The sequence below is a fragment of the Pezoporus wallicus genome, unplaced genomic scaffold, assembly GCF_028554395.1.
Source record: "Pezoporus wallicus isolate ANWC-B61680 ecotype Strahan unplaced genomic scaffold, APGP_CSIRO_Pwel_v1 contig_5552, whole genome shotgun sequence".
Lineage (NCBI taxonomy): Eukaryota > Metazoa > Chordata > Aves > Psittaciformes > Psittacidae > Pezoporus > Pezoporus wallicus.
Window position 1 is genome coordinate 5,300,682 of NW_026640754.1, and position 24,387 is coordinate 5,325,068.

General features: G+C 39.5%; 1 protein-coding gene across 8 annotated transcripts in view; it reads right to left on the bottom strand.

Moving 5' to 3' along the window:
* The window catches only part of TENM3 (teneurin transmembrane protein 3), an 830,895-nt gene that overhangs the window by 18,595 nt on the left and 787,913 nt on the right, over positions 1-24,387 (bottom strand). For 7 of the 8 annotated variants that reach the window (XM_057420267.1, XM_057420269.1, XM_057420273.1 and 4 more), the window contains 5 exons: positions 24,071-24,320; positions 23,653-23,673; positions 18,204-18,436; positions 17,503-17,657; positions 15,789-16,663 (listed from right to left, as the gene is read on the bottom strand). In XM_057420267.1, coding sequence (XP_057276250.1) covers positions 15,789-16,663; positions 17,503-17,657; positions 18,204-18,436; positions 23,653-23,673; positions 24,071-24,320 — 1,534 coding nt within the window. The remainder of the gene's footprint in view (positions 1-15,788; positions 16,664-17,502; positions 17,658-18,203; positions 18,437-23,652; positions 23,674-24,070; positions 24,321-24,387) is intronic. The other variant, XM_057420268.1, reaches the window with a different exon arrangement.

Consider the following 24,387-nt stretch of genomic DNA (forward strand, 5'->3'; position numbering starts at 1 on the left):
TCTGGCTCTACTGACATTTCTTTAAACCAACAGCTATATATATCCATTTAGTATGAATAAGCAGATACAATTTCTGTAATTAAAGTAGACCTATGATGTCTAAATAATGTCTTTTCCTATGCTGTGTTAGATATACTCCATTGGTACAAGATCCGAGACCGTGCTCACATCCAAACATTCACTGTGGTCACAGTATAGAGAGATAAAGCATTATGTGAGCTTCAGGTCAGAAAACTGCCTTTAAGATCAGCTCTTCCAATACTACAGCCTCTATTTGTCAGCCTAGGTGTTCAGCTGAGGCTCCTGGTATAAAAGCATAGCCTGCCTGTACCTGCAAAGGAGAGAAACAAGTCTCCAAAGGGTGATTCCAGGCCCACGTATGACCTGTTTGCTCTCAGGAGTTTTTCATCAGTCTCCTGTAACCATGTAGTGGGAAGCTGAAGGAAGCTTTAGTCTCTTAAAGTAACTAGAACATGACCCTGCAGGTCTTCACAGTGTGCTAGATATTTCATGCTTACAATTATCACCAAAATTGCTCCTTCTGGGAAAGAAACACAAAAAACCCGCAACAAATTAACCAATAGAAAAGCCCCAAGCATATCACTGAGGCTACAGAAACTCCTTTTCTTAAATTGAGAGAATTAATGCCAAACAATTTTAACCCCCAACACACTAACTTTCTCTGAACAGCATGAGTACGGCACAGCCTTGCTGTAACTGAAAGGATTAGGTTAAGAAATGTTTTTTTTCCAGTTTGCTTACTCTGTAGATTTGACAGCTTTTTTCATACAGTCATTTCCATCCTTTTAACACAGTTGATTTCCTTTGTTTATATAAGACTTTCACTTAGCAACAGGAAAAAGAAAAGAATGTTTAAAAATCAGAAACCCTACTGCAAGCCGGGGAAATCAAGTGGGAAAACTTACTTATTTTTTGAAGTTAAGTACATTTCAAGATAATGGAGTTTCTTGCAGTGTGTTTCTAGCCCTAATTTTGGCTCTTTTTTTCACATACAGGACTTGGCAAGCCGAGATACTGCATTTATGTGGGAGACCAAAACAAACATACCAACGTTCCTTTTGCATGACTGTGACTGCTAGCCTATTCATGACCCTCAGTCTCATTCTTCAGTTGCATAAACTTGTTTTATTTTCATGCACAGCTTTCCTTTAAACTCCCAGGGGAACGTATATTGTCCAATTAGCGTCCTTTTCTATCTTCCGCTTTATGTTTGAAAATGGTATCAAATTATGTTGTTGGGAATTACTTGCGTGCTTTGATTCCAGTAGCCAAGTGCTGGTCTTTATTTCAAACAATGCTTACTAAAGCCGCAAAAGGTAAGATTTCCCCACAGGAAGAACTTTTCACCCTTTGAATTGCAATATTTGTGAGAAATAAATAACCATATTTCTGAGCATACCAATTGAATTGGAAAATGCTACACATGAGTAGTATTCAGTACAGTGTGCAGCTTCACTGCAGTATGCAGCTCTGAACATCGCTATTCTTGGTTTATGCATTCTTGCTTCCATATTATTATTTTTTGACTCTGTGCCCACAGTTTGTGAACTGGTCTCTTCTTTCATAAATACATGAAAGCACATCATGAGCCTGAGATAAGCTCCTAATATTATTACAGTGGGGGGAGAGTTCAAAGATCAGCAAAAAATCATGCTACACATTCATGTTCTTCAAAACATGACTTTAAAGCTGAAAGAATCTTAAAAGCCATGATTTCTTAATTCAGGCGTCCTAGTGCAGGAAGAAAATGTGACTGAGATGTGATTTCTAGCCAGGAACAAAAAGAAAGCAAGCAAATAGGTTTTTCTACAATTTACTGCATATTCCATTTTATGACAGATTGTAATGTGTGTCCTTCATTTTGTTCACAGCACATTCAATACTATACTTATACTTGCTATCTTTTTACTTGCAATCAAAGTCTTATCAATGCTCAACACAGCAACATTACTCATACCTTTGGGCATTCCTTTGCCATTTTTCTTACTACATTCAAATATCCTTGCATTCTGCTACCAAGGTGAATTTATTCATCCGAGACTGTCAGTTTTAGGCTGAGAGATTTCTTTTATCTGCCTAGTGTTCTAATATTGAAATTGCCCTAAAAAGAGTGAGATCTAAAGTCTAGAGGGCGAGTGCCTATTTTTGGCATTTCACAGCCTCTTTGATCTTTTCATCTAAACACAAGCTCAGGCACACATGTTGCCGTGGAGCCCTCTGATCTTTCTCCTGTGCCAGGCTCCATAGCAAAGCCATTCAAACAACCTCTCCAATTCCTTAAAAGCAAGTCTCACATAAACTTTTCAAGAATCTGAAACAGAAACTTTCTTACTGGGTGTGACTTCATGTGCACTAATCCCATCAACTCATTTCTGTTTGCATTAATGGAACGATCTTTATATTTGGTCAGTAACTACAGAGGACAGCAGCAGGGGCAGCTGCCACTGCTGCTAGCTGAAGTTTCCCTTAGATCCAATTCTTTTTCTTCAGGATGATCTGCTACAGCAGCTGGTTTTCCAATTCTGCGGTGAGAATTTCTCAGAGACATAATCAGCTTCCCAGATTCTTGACCTTTTGCTCTTCACCTACTGGAAGTATCTCTTCCATTGTTCATCTCCTTTAGTTTTAATTACATTCCTTCCCAGACCATTTTCTGTTCTAGTCTATGTAGGACACTTCACTTTGCAGTGGTAACTTCCTGGTAAGCCTTGTCACGGATGGAAATGCCCTACTTACTTACTTTATTCCTTGTTCCTCATGTGCATTGTATCTTAGTCTGGAGCACAGTTATCTCAACCCAACTTGAAGAGCATTATTAATGTCTTACATCAGAAGATACTTCAACATAAAATAGGGAGTTACAGAAATTAAGCATACAGTAAAGGTTGCTGCTAATGCCAGTTGCTGAGTTATGACCCATACTGTTTTTCCACAGACCTCTGCAGCACACTCAGTACAAAACCAAAATAAATTCAGTAATAGTGGGGTTTTTTGCTACAGTAAACATGTCAGGTTGAAGAGCAAGGCAGGCCTGTTCCTACACATTTCAGGTAACAAGACATACGGTGCAAATGTGTATTATGTATTTCTTTAAAAACTGGTTACAGATTATACTGCTAGTTGGAATACTGTAATAGAGAAATGAGGCATGAATGCTTTTCGTAATATAGACATGTATAATTTTGACAGCAAAATGAAAAGTACTGTTACATTCTCATTCAACACACATTTGGCATTTCCTCTATACATCTCAAATTATCAATAGTGCCTAAAATTTGATGGAACATTACCCTACTTGTTTCAAACTATTCATTTAAAGCCCTACATGGCAAGATGCTGCTTCTTGTCAGGTGAGAACAGAAGGCTCAAAGATGACTTTCAGAAGTGCAGTGTGCTGTTGTTTTAGGTGTGTATTAATTATGTTGACACATACTAAAAAATCTGTCCTAACCTGTCAATGAAATGTCTCCTTCAGCTTGTTGAGGCCATTAAGTTCACATTTACATAAAGGACAATTGTCTTTAACATTAAAGACTGTTGGTTTGCAAATATGTTCTTTCACTTGTATTCAATGACCTGTAGCATACTATAAGCTTAGCTACTCCCAAATAGTGAATTAACAGTTGGAAAACAACAGTAAAGAGAAGCCATCTTGTCAAGGAAACACTGCACTGCTAAACCAGTAACAAAATAGTTACCTTGCTGATCAAAAGGAAACAAAGCCATAGTTTATATCCCATCCTTTTTTATTACCATTTTGTCACCCATATGGAGCTCTTCTGTCCTCCACTGATTTAAAACAGTACATGGCAACTTACTGGGAGCTCTGGTTCTGACCATCTTTAACTATTAGGGGGGTTGTTGAATGAGAGGCAAAGATTCTCAACTTCAACATAACAAAATTTGTTAACTTTCCCACTTTCCTGCATTTCTGAGTTGCCTTCCTCATTTTGATGGGCTTTTTTACTTTTGATTTGTCTGAAGAGTGACTGAATGAGCCTTCTAATAATGACAGAAGTGAAAATAATCTACAGATGCATGGGCAAACAAATGATTTCTCCTTTCATTTTTGGCATTTCTTCTTTAGTCTCATTGAGATACACACTTCACTTCAGTGGATTCGTAACTACTCATGTATGACCTGCCTTTTAAAAAATAATATTAATTGAAATACTATATGCACTTACTTATTCCTTTAATTTCACACAGCCTACTTGACTTCACCTTGGTTGTGAACTCACAGTATAAATGTATCAGGAAACCCAAAATATTAAACTATAACTTTCTTCTGAGGTGCAACAGATGTATTTTTTAAAAATGGAATCATAAACAATAAGAGAGCTGTATGTCTTGCTAGTATTTTGTTTGCTTAAGAAGAAGGAAGCAAATGTGTCATAAATGACAACTTGATGCATGTTAGTAGGTTTGTAAATTATGACAAGTGTGTTTTCTTTACTATTGTATAAAAAGAGTAGCATTTTTTTTGTTCTTGTCTGAAATATTGTTAAGCATAAGAAAAAAAATCTATATTCTTTTGAATGTTACAGAATTTTAAACATATTAAAAGAAAAAGCTTCCTTTCTTTCTTTCCCTTCCTGCTCTAATCCTTTTCCCTCTCCTTCTCCTTTTCCCTTTTCCTTTCTGTTGTGCCTAGCTCTAAGAACACAGTGGGTGAATAGGAATTACAGAAAATAGGTCCAGGAATACTTCTAGGAAGGAGCTTAAGTTAACTGCAGCTCAAATCAAATTCTGTATAGGAATTCATCTATTTACTTATTTTTTTAATGGAATTTGGGCAGAAAATGCAAATTCACAAAACCATAGAGGCTGGAAGGGCATTAAAAGTATCAGTATCAGCTAAATTTCTCTGTTCTGCTCAATCAAGTGTCAGACAACTCAAGCTTAAATTCAAACAGCTGGTCTACTTCTCCTGTTGCTTTATCTGATGGCTGCCTTCCATGGGGAAGGGGTCTTTATTCCATTTTCATCTGGGAAAGTCTTACGCAACTGTTTGCACAGCTGGCTAAATAATTCAGGTAATGGTCTTTTATCTCAGCAATGTGGTCAGCACAGATTTTTCAGCCCAGGTTTAATGAAGAGATTTCCTCAGCTGGAAAGCAATCGACAATTTCTGTTTTCACCTTCTGTTGTAACTCAGCTTTTGAGAGTTTTGTGTTTTTGTTGGTGTGTTTGTCATAACAGTAAAAGGATAGTTTTTAGTCTTTTTTCTTTCAGCACACCAGACATGAACCATTCACTTGAATACGCCATTCCTGACAGCCATAACTCATCTTCAACAGGCACACTAAATGAAAATCACTGCAGGAAATGTGTCTGTTGGAAAGGGACCTCAAAGAAATGAATCAAGACCTTCCTTTGCCATAGCTTGCTCACTTCTGTATGGAGAAGTTTCTTATGCTCATTTTCCATTTCAATGCACAACCAGGCAAACAAGTGCAAGTTCAGTGCTCATGCTGCAGTAAGATTGACCATCTTCACAGCCTAATCCAAAACGACTTCCAGAGACAGGCAACTGGGGGGGTGGGGGGGGGGGGAGTGACGCTTTGCAGTGAAAGAAGCAAAACATGATTTTATCAGGCTGGGGTGGCTTCTTTACTTTTTGCCAGAAAATTGCCAAATTTTTCACTCATTGCAGTACAGCATTGCAATCCTGCCACACTGTGCTGTTTGCTGCACTGAATTCCTGCCATCTATATTCTTGTAGGGATTCACAGAAACATGAATTCTTTCATAATTCCCATTTCTGACCCACACTTCACATGCACAACAACCTGCACAAATAAACAGCATTAATGACGATGGTGCTTTCTGAAGAACAGCACTGGTATATGTGGTAGGGGGAAGGAGCTCTCTGGGAGCAGTGGGATGGAGGTGCTACGGCTTAAATGAAAGGTGTTACCCAGGGATGGAGCGGTTTCCTAGGGCTGGGGGTGTGCTCAGCAGCATGTACCGTTTTGAGTTGAGTGCAGCCAATTCAACAGTGATTGAAGGGTGCTTGTCCTTACAAAGATGAGGATAAATTACAGTAGCCAGGCTTTTATCTACAAGACCTCAGCACTCATCCCCTGACTTTCAACTTCCCTCTAATGGGAATTCACTGCCCCCGAGCCCTGTGGGGTCCGCTCGGGCCAGACTCTGGTTTTCACCAGGGTGTGCACAGCCACCTCCTGCCCTGCAGCAGTTTCCTGTGCGCGGTGGCTTTAATCTCAGGGCTCCCGGAGGCTGCTGGTTTGTTTCTGTGTCACCTCCTCCCCGCCTCCTCAACTCATCTGTTACTGTACTAATAAACCGTGTGCCGTGTCGATATAAATACCAGAGTGTGGCCTTTCAAATAAACGAAATCTTGGTGTATATATACCTTGTATAACAGATTCCCCCTCGCTGTAAGGTCTGCTTACGCAATCAGAGCTGAGTGCATGGGCCTTCAAGTGAAAAAAGGATGCAACGCTGGTCTGTTTGGCCAGACATTCTGTTCACAGAGTAATGTAATGTTACTTTTCCCTCTTAATCCTTCTTTTTTTTTTTTTTTTTGTCATTTTGAAAGGTAAAAAAAAATCCATGAAGGTGTTCTTACAAGGGTCACAAAAAGTGGACATACTGAGCTTACTAAATTGCATTAAGTTTGAAATGCAAAAGAAAAGCAAAATTATATGGATTTTGTTTTTTCTTTTAGGAAAGTGGAATACCCAGATGACAAACAAATATTGCTCATCCAGGTTCTATGGTTAATTTAGAATAACATCCTTACTCCTTCGCAGCACAGGTCACACACAACCAATGCAGTCTGCAGAAGTGACACTCTCCCCTCTGCGGAGTGAATTAGGTAGGACTTTCAGCCGCACGTATCTGGTAGGCTCCCTACCAGGCTGACTAATCTGGCCTCACGGAGGACATCAAGGAAGGCTTGATGAAGCTTGAACATTAGGACTGCGTATTTGAATACAGCATGACTGAAAATAGCTGCCTTTTCACATGCAGTCCGGAGCTGCCCTTCCACCCTCACTGCATCAGGCTCCCCGTGAAGTGAATGTAAAGGACAGCAAGCTACCTTGGCTAACAGCCTTTCTATTTGACAGAGAAAATTAACATGGACAAGAATATTAACATGTCAATAACTGAACAAATGGTATTATTAAGTCCCTGATAAAAGTAAGAAGTGAAACAGATACTTCCAGGAGCCTGAGCAGAGTTGACAGGATTGACGATGCAGGACATTTATGTCATTAATAGGAACAATACTATTTTTTACTGAATTATCCTTGCTTCTAAGTGCTTTCCAAAACCACAGAGACATCACATGCTGATTTTCTTGACAGACATCAAAGCACTTCTTCCTTTCTCATACATGATGTAATAATGTTGACACGTGTCTTCAGCACTGCTATTTTAATATTATTACCTATTCAGTGGTTTCTCTGTTCTGCTTTTATTCTTAGCCTAGTTCTAGGGACAAGGAACAGTAAACATTCAAGAACAGAGAAATGGGTAAATGTTGATTAGACGAGATATACTACTGATATCAGGGCAATTAAGGGACACACTACAATTCAGTAAAAAAAATCTCATTGATAACTAACGGTATCTATTACTGGATCATTTTTAATATGGCTGTTTTGTCATTAAGAAGGATGAGTCTGAAACAGCAGGTTTATGTGCTCCACTGTCAGCATAAGTAAGTCTTACAAGACTGAAGTATACATGAAGTATATGTTGTCAGCATGTTGTATTATTATCACATTTACGGTAAAGCTGAGTTACAGTACCGGGTTAGAAAACTGGAAGATCATAACCTCTACCTTAGCAAAAGGCAGTTGAAGGTAGAAATGAAAAAATAAAAGTGTTCAATGATTCATCTAAAGAAGAAACATGGTATGCAAGCACAACTGCCACTAAGCTCCTCTCAGAAATTGCATGTTGCATGAAACATGGTTACATATCTGTCAGTATTGATGTATCTCTGAGAAGGTTTAAAAACCCACGTCATTCTTCATTTTGTGGCCATGCACAATTTGAACGTGTCAGCTTGATAGTTTCCCTACAAGCTCTCTTTGGGTGAGGGGAGTACTTAGCTTGCTTAAATAGAGGGAATAGTTTTAATCGTCTTTTGGCCAGCCTTGCCTCCATGGGGCTGCATGAAATGGTGAGAGAGGGTTATGCCTACTAGAGTTTGAACTTGTGCCACACTAAGTGGCAGAGAACCACCAAATCTTGACTACCAGAGGACAAGCTAGTCCCTGACATGTGCTTTAAGAGAAATATATGTATTGCATGCTGGCTTGTGCCAGGCAATGTGGAGAAAGAGGCACTTATGCGAGGACTCAGTATCTCAAAAATATTCCCCAAAAGACGGTTCAGAGACAGTTAAGAATGAAAAGGATACCTCTTTTGTTGCTTGAGTAAAAATAATATGGATTAAAGACATTGCGCTTGTAAGTCATATGGTTTGCGACCAAGGGCTCATGTGATGTTACAAAAGTCTATGCAAGAATATGATAATCAGCTGAATAAAACTGTTTTAATGAATATGGTTAATTGCTTTATAGCCACTATGTTTTACACTGATGAAGCAAAAAGGAGTAGCAGTAACAGCAGAAGGTACAAAAGGTTGTTGATGGTAAAAGGATAAAAATATCCAAAAAAGCTCTATGATACCAAGGACATTCAGAGAATGCTGTTTAGAGGAGATAAAAGCCCAGATTACAATTTTTTGCAAGTTCTGGTATTTATAAGAAAACAAAATCAAATTAGAATAAGAGCCCAAAAATTGCAAGACAAAAGACTTGGCATTTTTAGATATTTGTATTACTGACAGAAAATGTGATAGAAAAATTAACAGAAACATTACAGGAAAATAAAGCCCCACAAATGTTACATGGAATAGAAATTTTAGTGATGAAAACTGAATTGTGATCCCCTTCATATACAGTAAATGCACAAGTGAATTGCTACCACTAATGGGGGATAATTTTTATCTGATCAAAATCGAACAGTTGCTTTTATATAAATGAAATCTTTCAGTAGAAGTTCCACTGAGCTTTTAACAAGCCAAATCTCAGTATTTCCAGGTCAGACTCCACAAGCAATGCATTAAGATGAAGGAGGAGAAAAACTGCAAAATATCATCTATTCCCTATTGCCAAATGTCGACAGTTAGAGATGATGTGCCTGGTATATGGGGAAACTAAGCAAGTCCGAGCCAAAGGCAGTATCTTGCTCTGCGTCAGAGAGATTTAAGGAAACCACAGCAGTGAATGCATTGTCAATAAAAGTGTAATAAGTAACGGGTGGTACTCTGCAACATGCAGTGAAAACAGATTTTTACCTGTGATTCTCTCTAGTCTTTATCAGGATTTCACATTCTGCATGATTTTGCCACCTTTCCAGAATGGCTGGAAAGCTTGTCAGTTTAACTATGGCACCAAAGTAAACTTGTAAAGGGTCTGCTTGCTAATGTCACTGTCTTTCATTTCTGTCACATTTCCTTGGGAGACAAGAATTGAGTGGGTTAGGGTGGAAGGGAAGAAGACGAATGAGCTCAGGGCATGAAGTGCCCAGGGAAACACTGGATGAACTGTCAAGAGATAGATACAAGATGAGATTGAGAAGAAATGCACTACTGAGAAAGGAAAAGGCAGGAAAGCCAAACACACCTTAGAGGAACATTGGGAGATATGGGAAGGAGCAAGATACAAGGTGAGAAAGTAAGGAAATATAGTAAGAAGGCAAGGTCTGGAGAGCAAAACAGAGATGTGGCAGAAAGGCAGTGAATTACAGGGAGGAGGAGGCGGCTGCATCTTAGTCTAGATCACATCTCTGCCTACTGATACTGCTCACAAAAGGAGAAAGCAAAAGAAGAGCAGGCAGGAAAGAGATGAGAAATGGTGGCTATTGGAATGAATTAAGGGCTAAGGGAGGAAGGTTTTCAGAGTAAACCAAACAGGTTAGAGAAGGCCAAAGGAAAGCACATGCAGCCTGCACCTTTCAGAGAGCTGTAAGATGGAGGAACTAAGCCAACTCTGCACTAAGGAGCCTGCAGAAGCACCTGGGCTGGGACTGCAGAGGGACAGATCCCAGATGCCCGATACTGGGCTGCCACTGTGTGTCCTAAACCACCTTTAAGGACTGTGTAGCAGTCAGTAGACCACCTGAGTGCCAAGTGCACCAGTGTGCGCACAGACTGCAACCTGAGCAGCACAGCCCAACCTCCGCAGGTGCTGCCCAGGCAACTAAGGCTGTCTCCTTGCCCTGGGGGAATCCTCCCTCGCAGAGCTGCCTCTGCCAGCTCCTCAAGCAACCCAAGCAGCTCAAAGCAGCCAGAGGCTGGCAGGGCAGCAGGCCAAGGATTCAACCTAAGGACTTCCCTGTAAAATCCTGGCTGAAGTTACACACAATAGTTGTGGAGCAAGCTGAATGAGCGCAGCATGATTGTTTCAGCCCCACAAGCGCATGCCCAGCTTCCAACAGCTCCCAGGGCATGACACGGGAGAGTGAGATGACTCAGAAGAACAGGGCTGAACAAGATGCCTGGGACCTTCTCAGAGGGCTGCCCTGTGCTTTTGATCAGATTAAGTAATAGCAGCTTTTTTTTTCTGGGATAGTTTGTCCTCTTGAGCATTGTCAAACTTTCAATTGTGAGATTTTTACCCATTTTCAGCTGAATTTAAAGCCTGTCTGTCAACTGCTGGCATGCCAGGGCTTTGACAGAGACCTAGGGTTGGAGGCATGGGTGGGTGTGACCTCCTACAAGATTGATCAATTGCAAAGGGGCACTTGAAGGCTTTTTAGGAGTTCATGTCTGATACTTCAAAAGTTTAGGTCCAGAGAAAATGCTCCTTCTGTGCACCTGGCTTAGCTCTCTGTACGTAAAAGCAGAATGGAAACTGCTGCACAGAAATAATGTCATATAGGCTAACTTGGAAGTGTCACTTCCAAAATGCTAATATGCATATAATTAGTCCAACTTTTAAGATTTATCTGTTTAAATGTTCATATTATGCATACCTAATATGCAGTTATAGTTAATAGTTTCCAGCTCAGATATCTCACAATTTTATAACAACAGAGTTTGATTAGGTTGATTACTCTTATACCTTGTTTCATATTATAATTTCATTATAAAACCTAATCTGGAGGACTTTTAGCTTCGTTTGGCTCCATTGGTTTTTTAATATGCTTGTATTTGCAATCGTTTTTGTGAATGCTCTGTTAATCTTTTTTATTCAGCAAGTTTTTAGACCTTCGATAACAGCTAGCAGTTACTATGAATTTAGTACAGTACTTTGCAAAAGTACGCATTTGTGAAATACAAAGTGTCAATTCTGATCAGCAGACTATAGCCCTTACCAAGATAGGAATTTAGAAATCTATTTTTCCATAAAGATATTAAAAAAAAATCAAAGTCTGTAAACAAATACAGAGAAGAGACGGTATTGATATCATCAGGAATTCAAGTTAGTACTCACCATTTTTGCTGTAAAATCCACAGAGTGTAAAACCCCTATTTCCTGTATGTCAGTCCTTCCCTCCTTCGGGCAAAGTGGAGACTAAAGCAAGTAAACTCTAGATTAATTGGCATCCAGACTAAATGAAATAAAAAAGAAAACTTCTTTTGGATCTGATATTTGTGTGATTTAGTCTGTGGAAAAAAGCCATGAAAAGAAGCAAGTCCAAATGCTTTAATGTGTGCCAGAGCAGTAATTGCCAATTTTGGGGTTGCAGTGTTTTGTCAAAGATATCCTCTTTTCACTGAGAAGTTGTTCTAAAAAAAGGGAAAAAAACCCACCAGTTTTCATGAATCTGCTCTGAAATCGCTGAGAACTCAACTGAAATGATGTAAGTTCTTTGGAACCACGCTCCGGTTACACAAACAGATTTGCACAAGGGAACAGTTAACGAAGCTATTACTAAATCGGCTCCAAAGACTGATCTTTTTATTACTATAAACCGCAATATTTTTATTCCAATGTTAAAACTTCTGCCATTTAAACAGATGTGTGACAACCAAAGGGTGAAACAACCCAGCCATACTCAGAGTTAGTTGAAAATGACATTTCTAGTCCATGGGACAGTGTAGCAGTTGAAAAGTTTTGACTCTGAGTGAGAAGGATGTCTAAATTCACCATGGAATACCAATTCTATCCCTTTCCCAGAATATTCTGAAAATCTGAATAATACAATAGAGTAAATAAAATACATAAACTCTGATATCAAAAGAAAATGCACCCAGCAATGAAACTGAAATACTTTGCTATTACTAAAATAGAACGAGAAAGTCAGAATGATTTCTTCTCTTAATTTCTTATTCCTTGCCTGACGTTCAAGGGCGACCTTTCTTTTTTAATAGGACTTCACTGTTTTCCCCAGGAAACTCTTCAGCTGAAATGTTTTTAGCCCATACTACCTACAAATATCAATATGAAAGAGCTGGGAGAGAGAAACACACACATACACCATGTCACCCCCACACAAAGCCCTTGTATGATACACATGGTTTCCATCTAGTTAGGCGACAGTAGCAGAAGCCTCTGGAAACCCGGCCTTGTCAGATTTCATGTTACAAATCATCAGTGCTGAAAAGCAAAGTCACAATAATGTTTGCTGATCCTAGAATAAACCCCAGCAAAACAGTCGTGACTGTATCTGCTTTTTCTTCAAAAGGGAAATAGAGAGACACAAATTTGGTGCATGGGGATTTTATGTTGAAAAGAAGTTAAGTGGCTGTGATGCCCAATGGATGTTTTTAAGAATGCTATTTTGGCACGAAAATAACACGGTGGTTTTTTTGTTTTGTTTTGGTTTTTTTGTTTGTTTTTTTTTACTTATTCCCTGTAGCTTTACATAATCAGCACAATCTTTTATTTTTGGTATTAACTTGTACAGAGCATCACAGAAAACATGACTGGAAGGGACCTTCAGAGGTCATGTGGTCCAACCCCTACCCCAAGGCAGGATCTGCTCTTCCTGTGCTGCTCCTGAAAGATGTCTAATTTGTTCTGAAGACAGCCTGTGAAGGGCAAGGGGTCACTATCCTTGTCTGTCTGCTCCAGGGCTCCAAAATCTTCACCGTGAAGTTTTTCCAAATGTCTAATCTGAATCTTCCTTGTTGCAATTAAACAGATTACTGCTTCACCATGGCTACGGGGAGGAGATTAGTATCTTTGCTTCCACAACAGCCTCATACACTTGCAAATTTGGGGATAGTGAAATTGCCTAGCTTTCTCCGTAATTATTTCAGCTTGGGAATTCTAACGAGACATTGTTTGGAGGTAATTGTTTAGCAAATGCATAAACAGCATCTTAGAAATAATACTAATACTTACTGCAGGGAATAGCTTGTCCTTTGGGCTCTCCGTAAACCAGCTGGACATAACCTACCTCAGACCAGAAAGTCTGCATGAAAGCAGATCAGGTGCGAAAGATGGCTATTCACAGACTCAGTAAATAACTATGTGCTTCATGACACACAGTACCCTGAATTCTCCCTATGATGAAAAATATAGACCTATCAAGCCCTGAACAGTGAATATAATATCCACTTTTTTGTGATCACGCAGATGCCATTAAGACACATTCAAGAGCCATCAGCTACTTCTGCAGTATACCGCAGTAGGCTACACAAAAACTACAGGCAACATGGGGAGAAATTACTGCCCTGATTAAAACTCTAGGTCCTCAATTAGCCAGTATGAATTCCAGCATGATTTAAGTGCCCGCTGAACCAAGCAGATGCCTTAATTTCAGTAAGGGACTTCACTATCCCCTGAATTGACTGCCTTACCTAATTCGCCTGCTGGAAACAAGTGGTTGTGTGTGTCACAGTTAAACACTGAATTCACTCTCTGTGGAAATGGATGACTATTCCCACCCTATTCATAGCTGTGCTTTGGTCTCTCAGCACACAGAACAGGACTAACTCATGAGAACACGTGAGCCCTCTCCTCCACTATTTCTCATTCCTCTGTGTATCCTCGCTGTGCTTCTGTGTCCTCTTGGCAGGACCTAAAAAGATACGCAGCGGATGCACCAATGCACAATTAAATATTACAGATGTGCGCTAATGCTTTGGGAACATGCCCACTACCAAAGCCCTGCCAATTTACACATTATTGTAAGAATACCTTAGAACTGGCAGCAGCACCACTCATTCCACCTGCTGTCTTTGTTAGGCATCAGCATTCCTAGCCCTGTCTCCACTTCAGGACGTAACGTGCAGCGAAGCAGCACCTGCTGCTCTCGTGTCTCTGACGGGTGTATGTAAAGGCTGGAGAGTAGGTACAGGTGCTCAGAGTCCTCCTGCACACTGCCTCAGCCAAATGTACACTGACAGAATTATGAAGTTATCTCAGAACACAGATGTTTGGCTTTGCTGCCACTGCCTGACACTGGCACTTTATTTTCTTTATCATGTGTGTTGAATTGAAAGCATTTTTTTTACGCCCTGACCTTGGCAGCAGTTGCTACTGCATTTCATCATAAAGATAGGAGAAAAGAAAAGGGAGAAAAAAAAGAAAAAGAAAAGGGACTTAGTGGATTTTCATGATGCCCTCTGTAATCCTCAATACTTCAGGTGAGTCCCTCTAACACTTTTACTTTTCAAACTAACTCTACATCTTCCACTCCTTCATGGACATATTTTTTTACCCAACCTTAGCATGCCTTTCATGTGATTTAAAATTACACACATTTTTCCAGTTGACAGACGTGACTGAAAAATATCTGTGTTAATTCTGCATTGACCTTTTTTGAAATAAGTTGTTTGTGTTTTGAGCTACATTTTGTCACATTTGTTTGGCATATCAGTTTGTAGTTCAGCTCACTTGGGGATGAAGTTGCCTATAAAGCCCGTACATGAACTCGCAGGTTCTACTAGTTTATCTATAAATTGTCATGACCTTCCTAGTCAATATAACTGAGGATTCTGTAAAATCTTTTGCTAATCTGGCAGTTATGAACGGGCATTGATGATTTAATGACTGTAACACAGGGTGAAGCAATTCACTGAAAAGGTTTTTTCTGGGGATGGTAAAATTACAAGTCCTACTGTTCCACTAATACATCCCGCTATTGTGTTCCACACCTGTACACCACACGTTGCTGGTGGTCTCTGTGTTTTCACTTTATTCCTACAGGAATGACACTTTGCTCCCCAAGGCGCACATTTCTGTTCTCAGTTTCCCTTGCAGCAGGTCCACCTGTGTGAAAGCCTGCTGCGTCATCCAGGAGATCCTTTGGCTTATTTGCCACTCAGTGAAACGCAACGTTTTACAATTTGAGAAACCCCTCTCACCCAGCCTTTTGGTTTCAGTAAAAGGCCACGCAGACACGCTCTTACTTATTAAAAAAGAAAGCAAAAAAATACAGAGCAGTGAAGACAAATTTCTTGTCAGTATCTGCTGCAGAACAATGTCAATCCAATGAGCAAATGGGATGAAAATCTAGTTTTGATGCAAATCTACAAAATCATTGCTGTCTGAGCTACAGCCTTCTTGACAAGAGTGAAATCCTGTCTCACTATTATTTCAGTATACAAAACTGAACTTCAAAATAAGGAATTTAGAATTACCCATACTCAATGTTTAGAAGAAATCAGACAGGAAGACAGCATGGGAAACAGAAAGCGTCCTTCTGTACTTTTTGTTATAAAGGGATACCTTTACAGTTACTTCATCAGCCCCCAGATATATTTCAGGTGCTATTGTGTAACTCAATAAAACTGTAAGGCATCTGACTTTATTTTATGTACTTACTCAAAAAAAGTGGTCCATCCAGTCTCATCACTTTTAGTTGCCAGAAGTCCACTGTTGCCATGGTAGGTAAATAAGACAAGCTCCTGACCTTGTGCAGTCATGCTTTTCAAACATCCGTTAGTGCCTATCGTCAACCAGATGACTTGGTTATCAGGAGAGACGACTCTTACTGGCATCCGGTTGGGATCCCGTCTGATACGAAGAGTATTCCCATTGCTATCTGTCACTGCAGTAATATCATTGTCATTACTGTAGCTAAAATTGTACAGGTAGTCTCCGGTGACTAAACTCACAGTATACTGGTGAGTCCCATTGATATCAAAGATATAAAGCTCTTGGTCAGTTGGAGAAGCAACTTCATAAAAGTTCACTGAATTCAGTGAGGGTTTGTTCTTTGACACAGCCCGTATCCTAATATTTCCAAGATCAGCAATATAAAGGGTGCCATCTGGAGACACAGCTAAGGAGGAAGGGGCATTAAGTTTGGCATCTTTAGCATAGCCATCTCCATTTTGGTAACAGTCACAGTTGACATCGTTTTTGCAGTCACACTCTGAGGGTATTCCAGCAACTAATGAGATCTCTCCATCAGTTGTGACCTGTCTTATCCTATTAATCTTCTTTTCATCAGTTTCTGTAATGTAAAGTACCCCACTGTAGGACACGGCAATGGCGGTTGCTGACTCCAGCGTGGTCTGTACAGCATGCTTTCCCACCGTGTACTCCACTCCAGGAACCTGGCAATGCATCGGCCTCCCTGCAGCAATGCGAACCTGACGGTTTTCAGTGATCTGCAATACCACATTATTATCCAAAACATAGATGGAGTTATCCATTGGGTTGATAGCTAAATCTGTAGGCCACTCCAGACGAACCTTAACAAACAGAAGTGTTTTGTTAAAGAGTTGACCAGTGCAGATTAAATGAATGAATGCACCTTTAGTTTTAGACACTGCTGGGAGGATATTTTTCATCTCACGACAAAAGGACTTATATGAAAATACATGCAGCAAACGGAAGCTTTTCAGGGAGGCAAGGGAAACTTTATTGAAAACAAAAAGCCAGTTGCTTTGGAACTATCTCTTACAGGTTGAATTTCCCCTCCAATAAATGTTATACATTTCTGCATCACAAATGCAGATATATACATTTGTGATATCAAAATCTAAATGCATACTTCAAGGAGAGTACTCATCTTTAATTCCTGTAATAGCAAAAATAACTTACTACCTTTCAGATTACAAAACATCATAGTATACTCCATTTTTAAACAGACCACTAGTAATGTCCTTTCTTAACTACACAAGGTTCTTGAGACAAATAAAAAAAATTCTTTTTTTTGTATATATCCTCTCATTCACTCTGGTAGGCTACGGATGTTAGTGATTCTGAAACCATCAACATGCCAAGATAGTTCTAACAGATCTGCCATTCTCCCAGTATTTACTACCAGACTTAACGTTTCCTGCTGATAGTTATGCTGTTCTAAACTGAAGTGAACTTTATGGGCAGAAAAATTGAATACAGGAGCATTTATAGCTAAGAGGATACACTGCGATTCATGCCCTTGGAAGAGGTTTCTTTCTCCTCAAATTCTGTGTTAAATACCCATTACACGCTCCACCCACCCAGCTCTATTTTAAGGGGCAAGAAAGCTGCATTTGCATTTCTAGCGCCAGCTCAGCTTTCCAAATTAGCAGCAGCTAAAAAGTACCTGGCTGATGTGCATGCTGGTATCACAGGTCAAAGGTCGTGCTGAGGTCAGGTCGTTGGAGCCAAGCAGAGTGGATATTATTCCATTCTGATCCACTTTTCTGATCATGGTCCCATCAACAAAGTAGATTAACCCATTCTTGTCGACTGCTATTCCTTTAGTGAAGAGAAGAAAAATCAGGTGGTTTTTTTTTTTTTGCACTAGCAGTGAGTATGTATCTCTAACTAAGGGTGTAAGTGATATGTATCTAGTGGAAATTAAGGGCAGAAAGTATGGGTTTAGGCAGTAGGTAGTAAAACAGCTTGAAAATATATTTTGCATGATAAACCAACATTCAATATGAAATCTACTACTGTTTATGATATTTGTTTATGATATGGCCTAGCTTTTAAGTTAACCTGAAAGAGGGGATAAGTGGGACCAGAAGCAAAACTGATTTTAAATCTTCACTGCTGCCTGCCAAACACATAATCTAAACGAGCATTTAAAAATGCTCAATAACCACGCAAGCCAAATACTTCCTAAAAATCAACCCAGGTCCCCTGTAGATCTCTTCCTCAGTGGTCTTTCCAGTTGGAAAAAATGACTCAAAACCACATTTCTGACCCGACTACTGGGTTCAGTGATTAAGCATGGTCATATTCCCTGCTCTGAATCCCGTATTAGTTTGAAAGTTACGGAGGGGGGATAGCTTTTTTTACCTTTAGGGCTCATGAGAGTTGCCTCCACTGCCTTGCCTCCATCACCACACCTTGCCTCATCAAACGGTAGGCACTGCTCCCCTGTTCCTCCTATTACCTCAGCATTTTTGGTCAGGTCTTTCGCACCCGTGAGCGACTTGGGTCGATAAATCCTGCGTGTGTTTGTGTCGGAAACATACAAATCTCCTGTCACGGGGTCAGTTGCGAGGTAGTATCTGTGAGCAGGGTTGTTGCTGTAAAATGGAATTAAACATTGCGTATGCTGTGATTACTGCAACTAACACTTGATCAAGAAGAAAAGGCTTCAGTTCTTACACAGTGATAATACATAAATAGTTAAAACCAGCGGTGATGCTCTAAGCATAGGTAGCACGAGGTCATGGCCCCAAAACCTTTTCTGGGTCATGTTTCTTGCCTGTGGCACAAGCAGTCCAGTCTAGACTTCTGTCCTTTGGGACAGAAGATCCATGGTGTCCATGGTGCTCACAGGCCTGTTCCTTGCTCTGTAATTAGAGACAGCTCCTTTCTCATAATAAGCCAAATGAAAATACTGGAGTCTAAAAACTCCAAGGCTTTCTGGGAACCTTGATCCAGTTCCAAACTTTGCAGCAGGACCCCAGCCCTTGCTTGTGCTTTGTTGCTGTTATCATCTTATCTGTTTTATTATAATTTATGTAAGGCTGCTGGGGTGCATGGTTTATATAATTCATAAACAGATAAGGCAGAGTTCGTATTATTAGTTCACAGGCAAGAGATAAGACATCCTTCATAAATATTTGTTTAATACCCTGCTTTCAAAGACGTGATATGCATGATTTAATGCATTAGGAAATGTCATCTTTTACACCAGAGCACCAAGCGGAGCTTTCCCATTCTTCTTAACTCAGAGCCGTATTTCAAATAACTGTACACGTTGGCACAGAACCTCTAACTATGCCAACACAGCCTTTATTACAGTGAAAATATATATTGCTAACCATTTTCCCAGAAATGTACATTTTGCCTCTCTACTGGCACATAATTGAGAATTACTGCCTTTTCTCCCCTGCTGGTGTGAAAACCAGCCCTGGAGATTACCTTTTGGGTTGATATATTATGATGTAGAAACTTAACCCACTGCAATTGGGATTCCTGACCTAATTTATGGCATGAAGAGCTGAAATAAGGTCATGTAAATACAGGAGGTAATTTCAGATGCTCTCCTAATGGATTGAAGCACAGTGTCAGAACAGGCAGTCCCACTTCTGATGTTTGCAAAAGCACTGCTTACACAGATCTACCAGCCTTGGTGATAGCCAAACATCTGTTCGCAGAATGCTATGCTTCACGTTTTGTAAATACATAACTGTGCTAATGTAACACATTTTTATGTACTGCCACTTGGAGAAAGCGACGAGACCAACAGGAACAACTTGTGAACAAATTATGGCTTTTAGCAGGGACAGACTTTTATAGCTATCCAATTACAAAAAACACAGAAAACAATGTGTTGCATAAATAGGATTTTCTTTGTTTTTAAGACTTTTAACATGTTGGCTCAGAATGAAGAAACCAAGTGAAGCAGACTAATGAAATCAAATACAGAGTGATTAGCACCTCTTAAAAAGCTCTGCTATAGAGCTGAGTGGTGTACAGCATCTCTGAAAGCAATCAAATGCAGGCTCACTTTCAATTTCTGTCTGTTAGAAATCTGTTATTGCCAATGTGCTAAATAGTTGAAAGGTATTTTCAAAACCTTAATTTACGCAGAGATCATTTAATACGCTCACTATGTAATGTACAAATTATTTATACCTCTACAGACTGCAAATTAAATTACACCCATTCACATGATTACTTTGGTCTTTAAGAAACTTTGCAGACACTTCAAATATAAACACGTTACAAAATGTGAAATGTGCAATTAAATTTTATTCCATTGTAATTTAAAATAAAGTCCTTTCTTATACTACTGAAATCTAAATTAAGGTACCTCCCTTCAACTCATCTAACACTGCCTCAGTCATATTTTTCAGTTGCTGGAATAAAGAATCATCAAATTAATAACTGAATAATTTGTGTCTAACACAATCATTTCTTTCCAGAAGGAATTTTAAAAGCTGCTTTCTTCATAAATATGAGAATATTTCTACATTCTAATGAATTCCAACAAAAATTACAAAGCATTTCTTATTGGGGATGAGTTCTCATAGGTAGCAGTGTATCTTCATCAAAAGAAAAAATGCAGCTGATCATTTGAGGATATTTTCTTATTTTACTAACTCCTCACCCACAAAGTGTGTGAGTGCATCGGGTATTATTGGATCAATATAAACTCTCCAACTTGCCATATGTAGATATCTAATGGCTCTTTGCTGAGTTAATACAACAGGCTTAACTTCAGAGTTTCTTTTCAAGTGAAGGTTAAAAAGCTCAGGCAGCTTCAGCTGATAGACACACCCTCCCCCCCCCCTAAATTCACAGAAGCAAGGCATGATTTGAGGAACTGAATAACTGTCCAGGGAAAACCATGTTTGTTTTCCAGCCAGAAAACATCCATGCGCACTATGCAGATCTCAAAAACAGTACAGGGAGAAGCAGCCAGCGGCTGCAAAGCTGCACAAAGTTTATTCTATTTCATTGTAGCTTGAAATGATGTTAAGCTCTTGCCTTCTACCAGTAACAACAAATGCAAAGAAATAAAATCCACAGTCAGTGACTTCAGGACTCATTCAGTAGCACCTAATCGCTGTCAGTGGCTCTGCAAAACAGGCAGTTACACACCAACATGGGCTCCTGTGAAGACAAATGACTATAAATTAACTTGTTCAGCCTACGCCAAATAAATGCTTGGAATTTAAAGTGCACACACACACATGCACAAAGCTGCAATGATCTATTTCCCATTGCTTTGATCTTGCTTATGCCCACCTTTTAATTCTTCAGCTGTCAGATCACCTGCACTAATGTTTTAAAACTAGTCTTCCTGCTTCAGTCTTTCTCCGATTTACTCTTGTGCCTTCTAAACCATACACCCTCAAAGCTGGTTTTATGTTTTATTAAACATTTTTTCTGGCTCTCTACTGACTTGGGATACCGCCATAGCCTACAAATGACCTCCCTGTCTTCAAAGTCCTCCTAAAAATTACTCCTTCCATGAATGCCTATCAGCATTAATCACCCACAGGCAGCAGTGTGTATAAAGACATCAGTTCAGCTTTGAGATTGAAAAAATGGTAGGTCACTGGTACGTGAAAGGATAAATTTGATCTGCATTGTCTCTTTAATTGAGAGTACAGGTTCCTTGACGTGGGAGGCACATCACTCACTCTGCTGAAGCACTGTGTTTAGGAAAGGAAAGTTGAATGCTTGAATAGATAATAGATCTGAACTTGTATTTAGCCCCGTTCATTAGTTTTACTTGGGGAATACATATTTTAGTGCATTTTCTTTGGTTTGATACCTAGCAATTATATACTGCAAACTGGTCTGTTGGGGGCTGTTTTCCAAAGTGCAGTTTAAATAGAACTCTTCTCAGCAGTTTGAAGGGCTTGCCAGTGAAATGGGACAGTTTGCCCTCTCTCCTACAGGCCAGACAGTCATGCTTCTCACTGCAGCATTTCATAGGGCTCTGCATGACTTTATGCAGGCCACAGAAGCTATTTGGTCTCACACTGTGTCCTTAAACTGGGGAGCCCATGGTAACACGATTTAGTGGATCCTAAAACTTTATGCATGTTAAATAAAAATCAGCTAAATTAACAGACTAAAAAGCTGCCAGGGGATATTAGGCATAAAAATGCCAGTCTTGGTTTAGGAAGCCCCTGAACAGCAAACCTCTGAGGCTGAGTGGAAAATGTTGTATGATAGGAGAGAAAACAAACTCGTAAACCATATCAGGCTGCACTGTGGGCTCCATACCTCTTGCCCACTGCCTACACAACCACTCCTGCAGAACTGGTTCTCTCTCTGTGGTCCTTCTATGTCTCCTGCCTCAGGAGGTACCCCCACTTCACAGATGCTCTATGGGATCAATGCTGTTACACTAATTTGTGCAGTATGATTTCAATTTGGCTACCTGAAGCTTCTTTGTAGTCATGAATAAAGGAGAAAAGCATCAATGTTCTCCCTCACCAACTTTTCTTACATGCAGGGATCTAGTTTCTGGAACACCACAGTTGAGCCTGTAACCACAGTTCTGCTCGAAGCAGAAGAGGGCATTGCTACTAAGTCACAGCAAAACAAACCTCACTACCCATCCGTTCCTTAATCCTGTTTGTCCATTCCAAATTCCCACTTATTCTGTATTCCACACATTTGCCAAGACAATGTCTTAACCAGCTGCAATCACAATTTTGTGATACCACAAGGGTTATAATTCTTTTAAAACTAGTGGAAAAAAATGTAAATTAAACGTAATAGAGAAAACTGAAAACCACCAAACAGAAGGGACTGTGTCTGAGTCACACCTAGAAAATAACAAAACCAGCCAGACTGTGAATCAACTCCCAATTCTGATCATGAGCACATGATGCAAACACCTTATTTACTCACAGTTTTTTTTGCCTAACACATCTGAAGCATACTTTTTAAAACATAAAATCCTTCCTCACAAAGAAGTATGTCCAAAGCAAACTGAATTTAAAAAAAAAAAGGAGAACTGAGATATGACGCTCTGGGATTTGTTTAAAAACAAGGAAGAAAAATGACTGGCAGCAAAAAAGGCGAGAAAGGGGGCTGCAAAGCCCTATATTTAACAGTTTTGCCACAAAGTCTTGGAAGGTTTCATGTATCCAACCATATTTTAGCACAACTTGTTTCTGTCTCCTTATCGGCACCGGCTGCTGTGGCAAAGCGATTCTAAAGATGGATGAATGTTGTCCTACAATCTTTCTGATTACTCTTGTTTTTATGACTAGTCTTATGGATCTTGGTGTACTTTAAAGTCTTAACTCCTGCAGTTGTGTTAGGGGACAATTTCAGCTTTCGTTATTAAGAGATGTTCACCTTTAAAGAAACAAGTCTGTTAAATGTGAGCCTGAAAAGACTCAACATCCAAAGGCTAATAAAATGACTTCACTTGATACTTTCATAATTTTTATTACGTAAAAGCAATTCTCATCGTATTTGGGGTATCCGATTAAGGAGTTTTGATAGGATCAGCAAAAGTGTTGCCAGCAAGGAATAGAGTGAGCAGAAATGAGGGGACAGCAAAGGAGGGCATACACAAGCATAAAAAGAAGCCTGACTGTGGACAGAGAGTGATGAGAAAAGAGGAACCTGTATCTGAAAGGATGATACAGCCTGACAGCTGACATAACTAAAACATATGAACTCATTATTTTTGAAAAATACTCCTCTTTTCTAGTAATACATCTCAGAAATGACTTCTCCATTATAAGCATTCATTTCTTAAAAAAGAAAAGAAGAACAGTTAGAAAAATATAAATCTTCTTTAAGGAATGCTTACCTATGTCTAAAATCTTTATTTCTTGGAGGGAGCAAGTGAAAAAGAACAGAAAAACATTATTAGAAAAACATTCATAAAGGATGTTAAAAGATGAAAAGAAGGCAACATTTACATCTGTCATTAGTGAAGGGTGAATCATCATCTTTTGTCCACTCCTGTCGACTACGTAGGTTAACTCTTCAAATCCACAGAATAATTACTTGGGTAGATTACACTCTGACAGTTCAGATAAGCACAGTTAACTTTTTCCACTTTGGTTTTAAATACTTTTTCAAATGTTTTGAAATCTTTCTCAACTTCTTTAGTTCCCCAAAGCATTTGGAAACTCTGACTTCCATCACGTCAGAAATCCATTCAGCACTTCAGTTTGCAACAGCAATTCACAACTCCAAAAGTCTGAGATGAGGAAAATACACACCTTAGTTCCAGAACACTAGTTACATTTCCAGATGGGAATATCCGCCGAACATAGTTGAAATCCCCCACGTAAAGACTGCCATCTATCCCACAAGCTAAGGCAACTGGAGCCAGCAATTTATTACCATCAGCTTGACCATTACAACTTGGACAGGAGATGCTGCGACGTCTTCCATTGCCCATAATGCTACTAACAATTGGGGGTTGCTGAGATATAAACTGATTTTCACCATTTCCTTTGTAGAGGATTCCTGGCATGTAACATAAAAAACACAAACCAAAAAATAGTTCATAAAAACTTCAAATGTATGCACATGA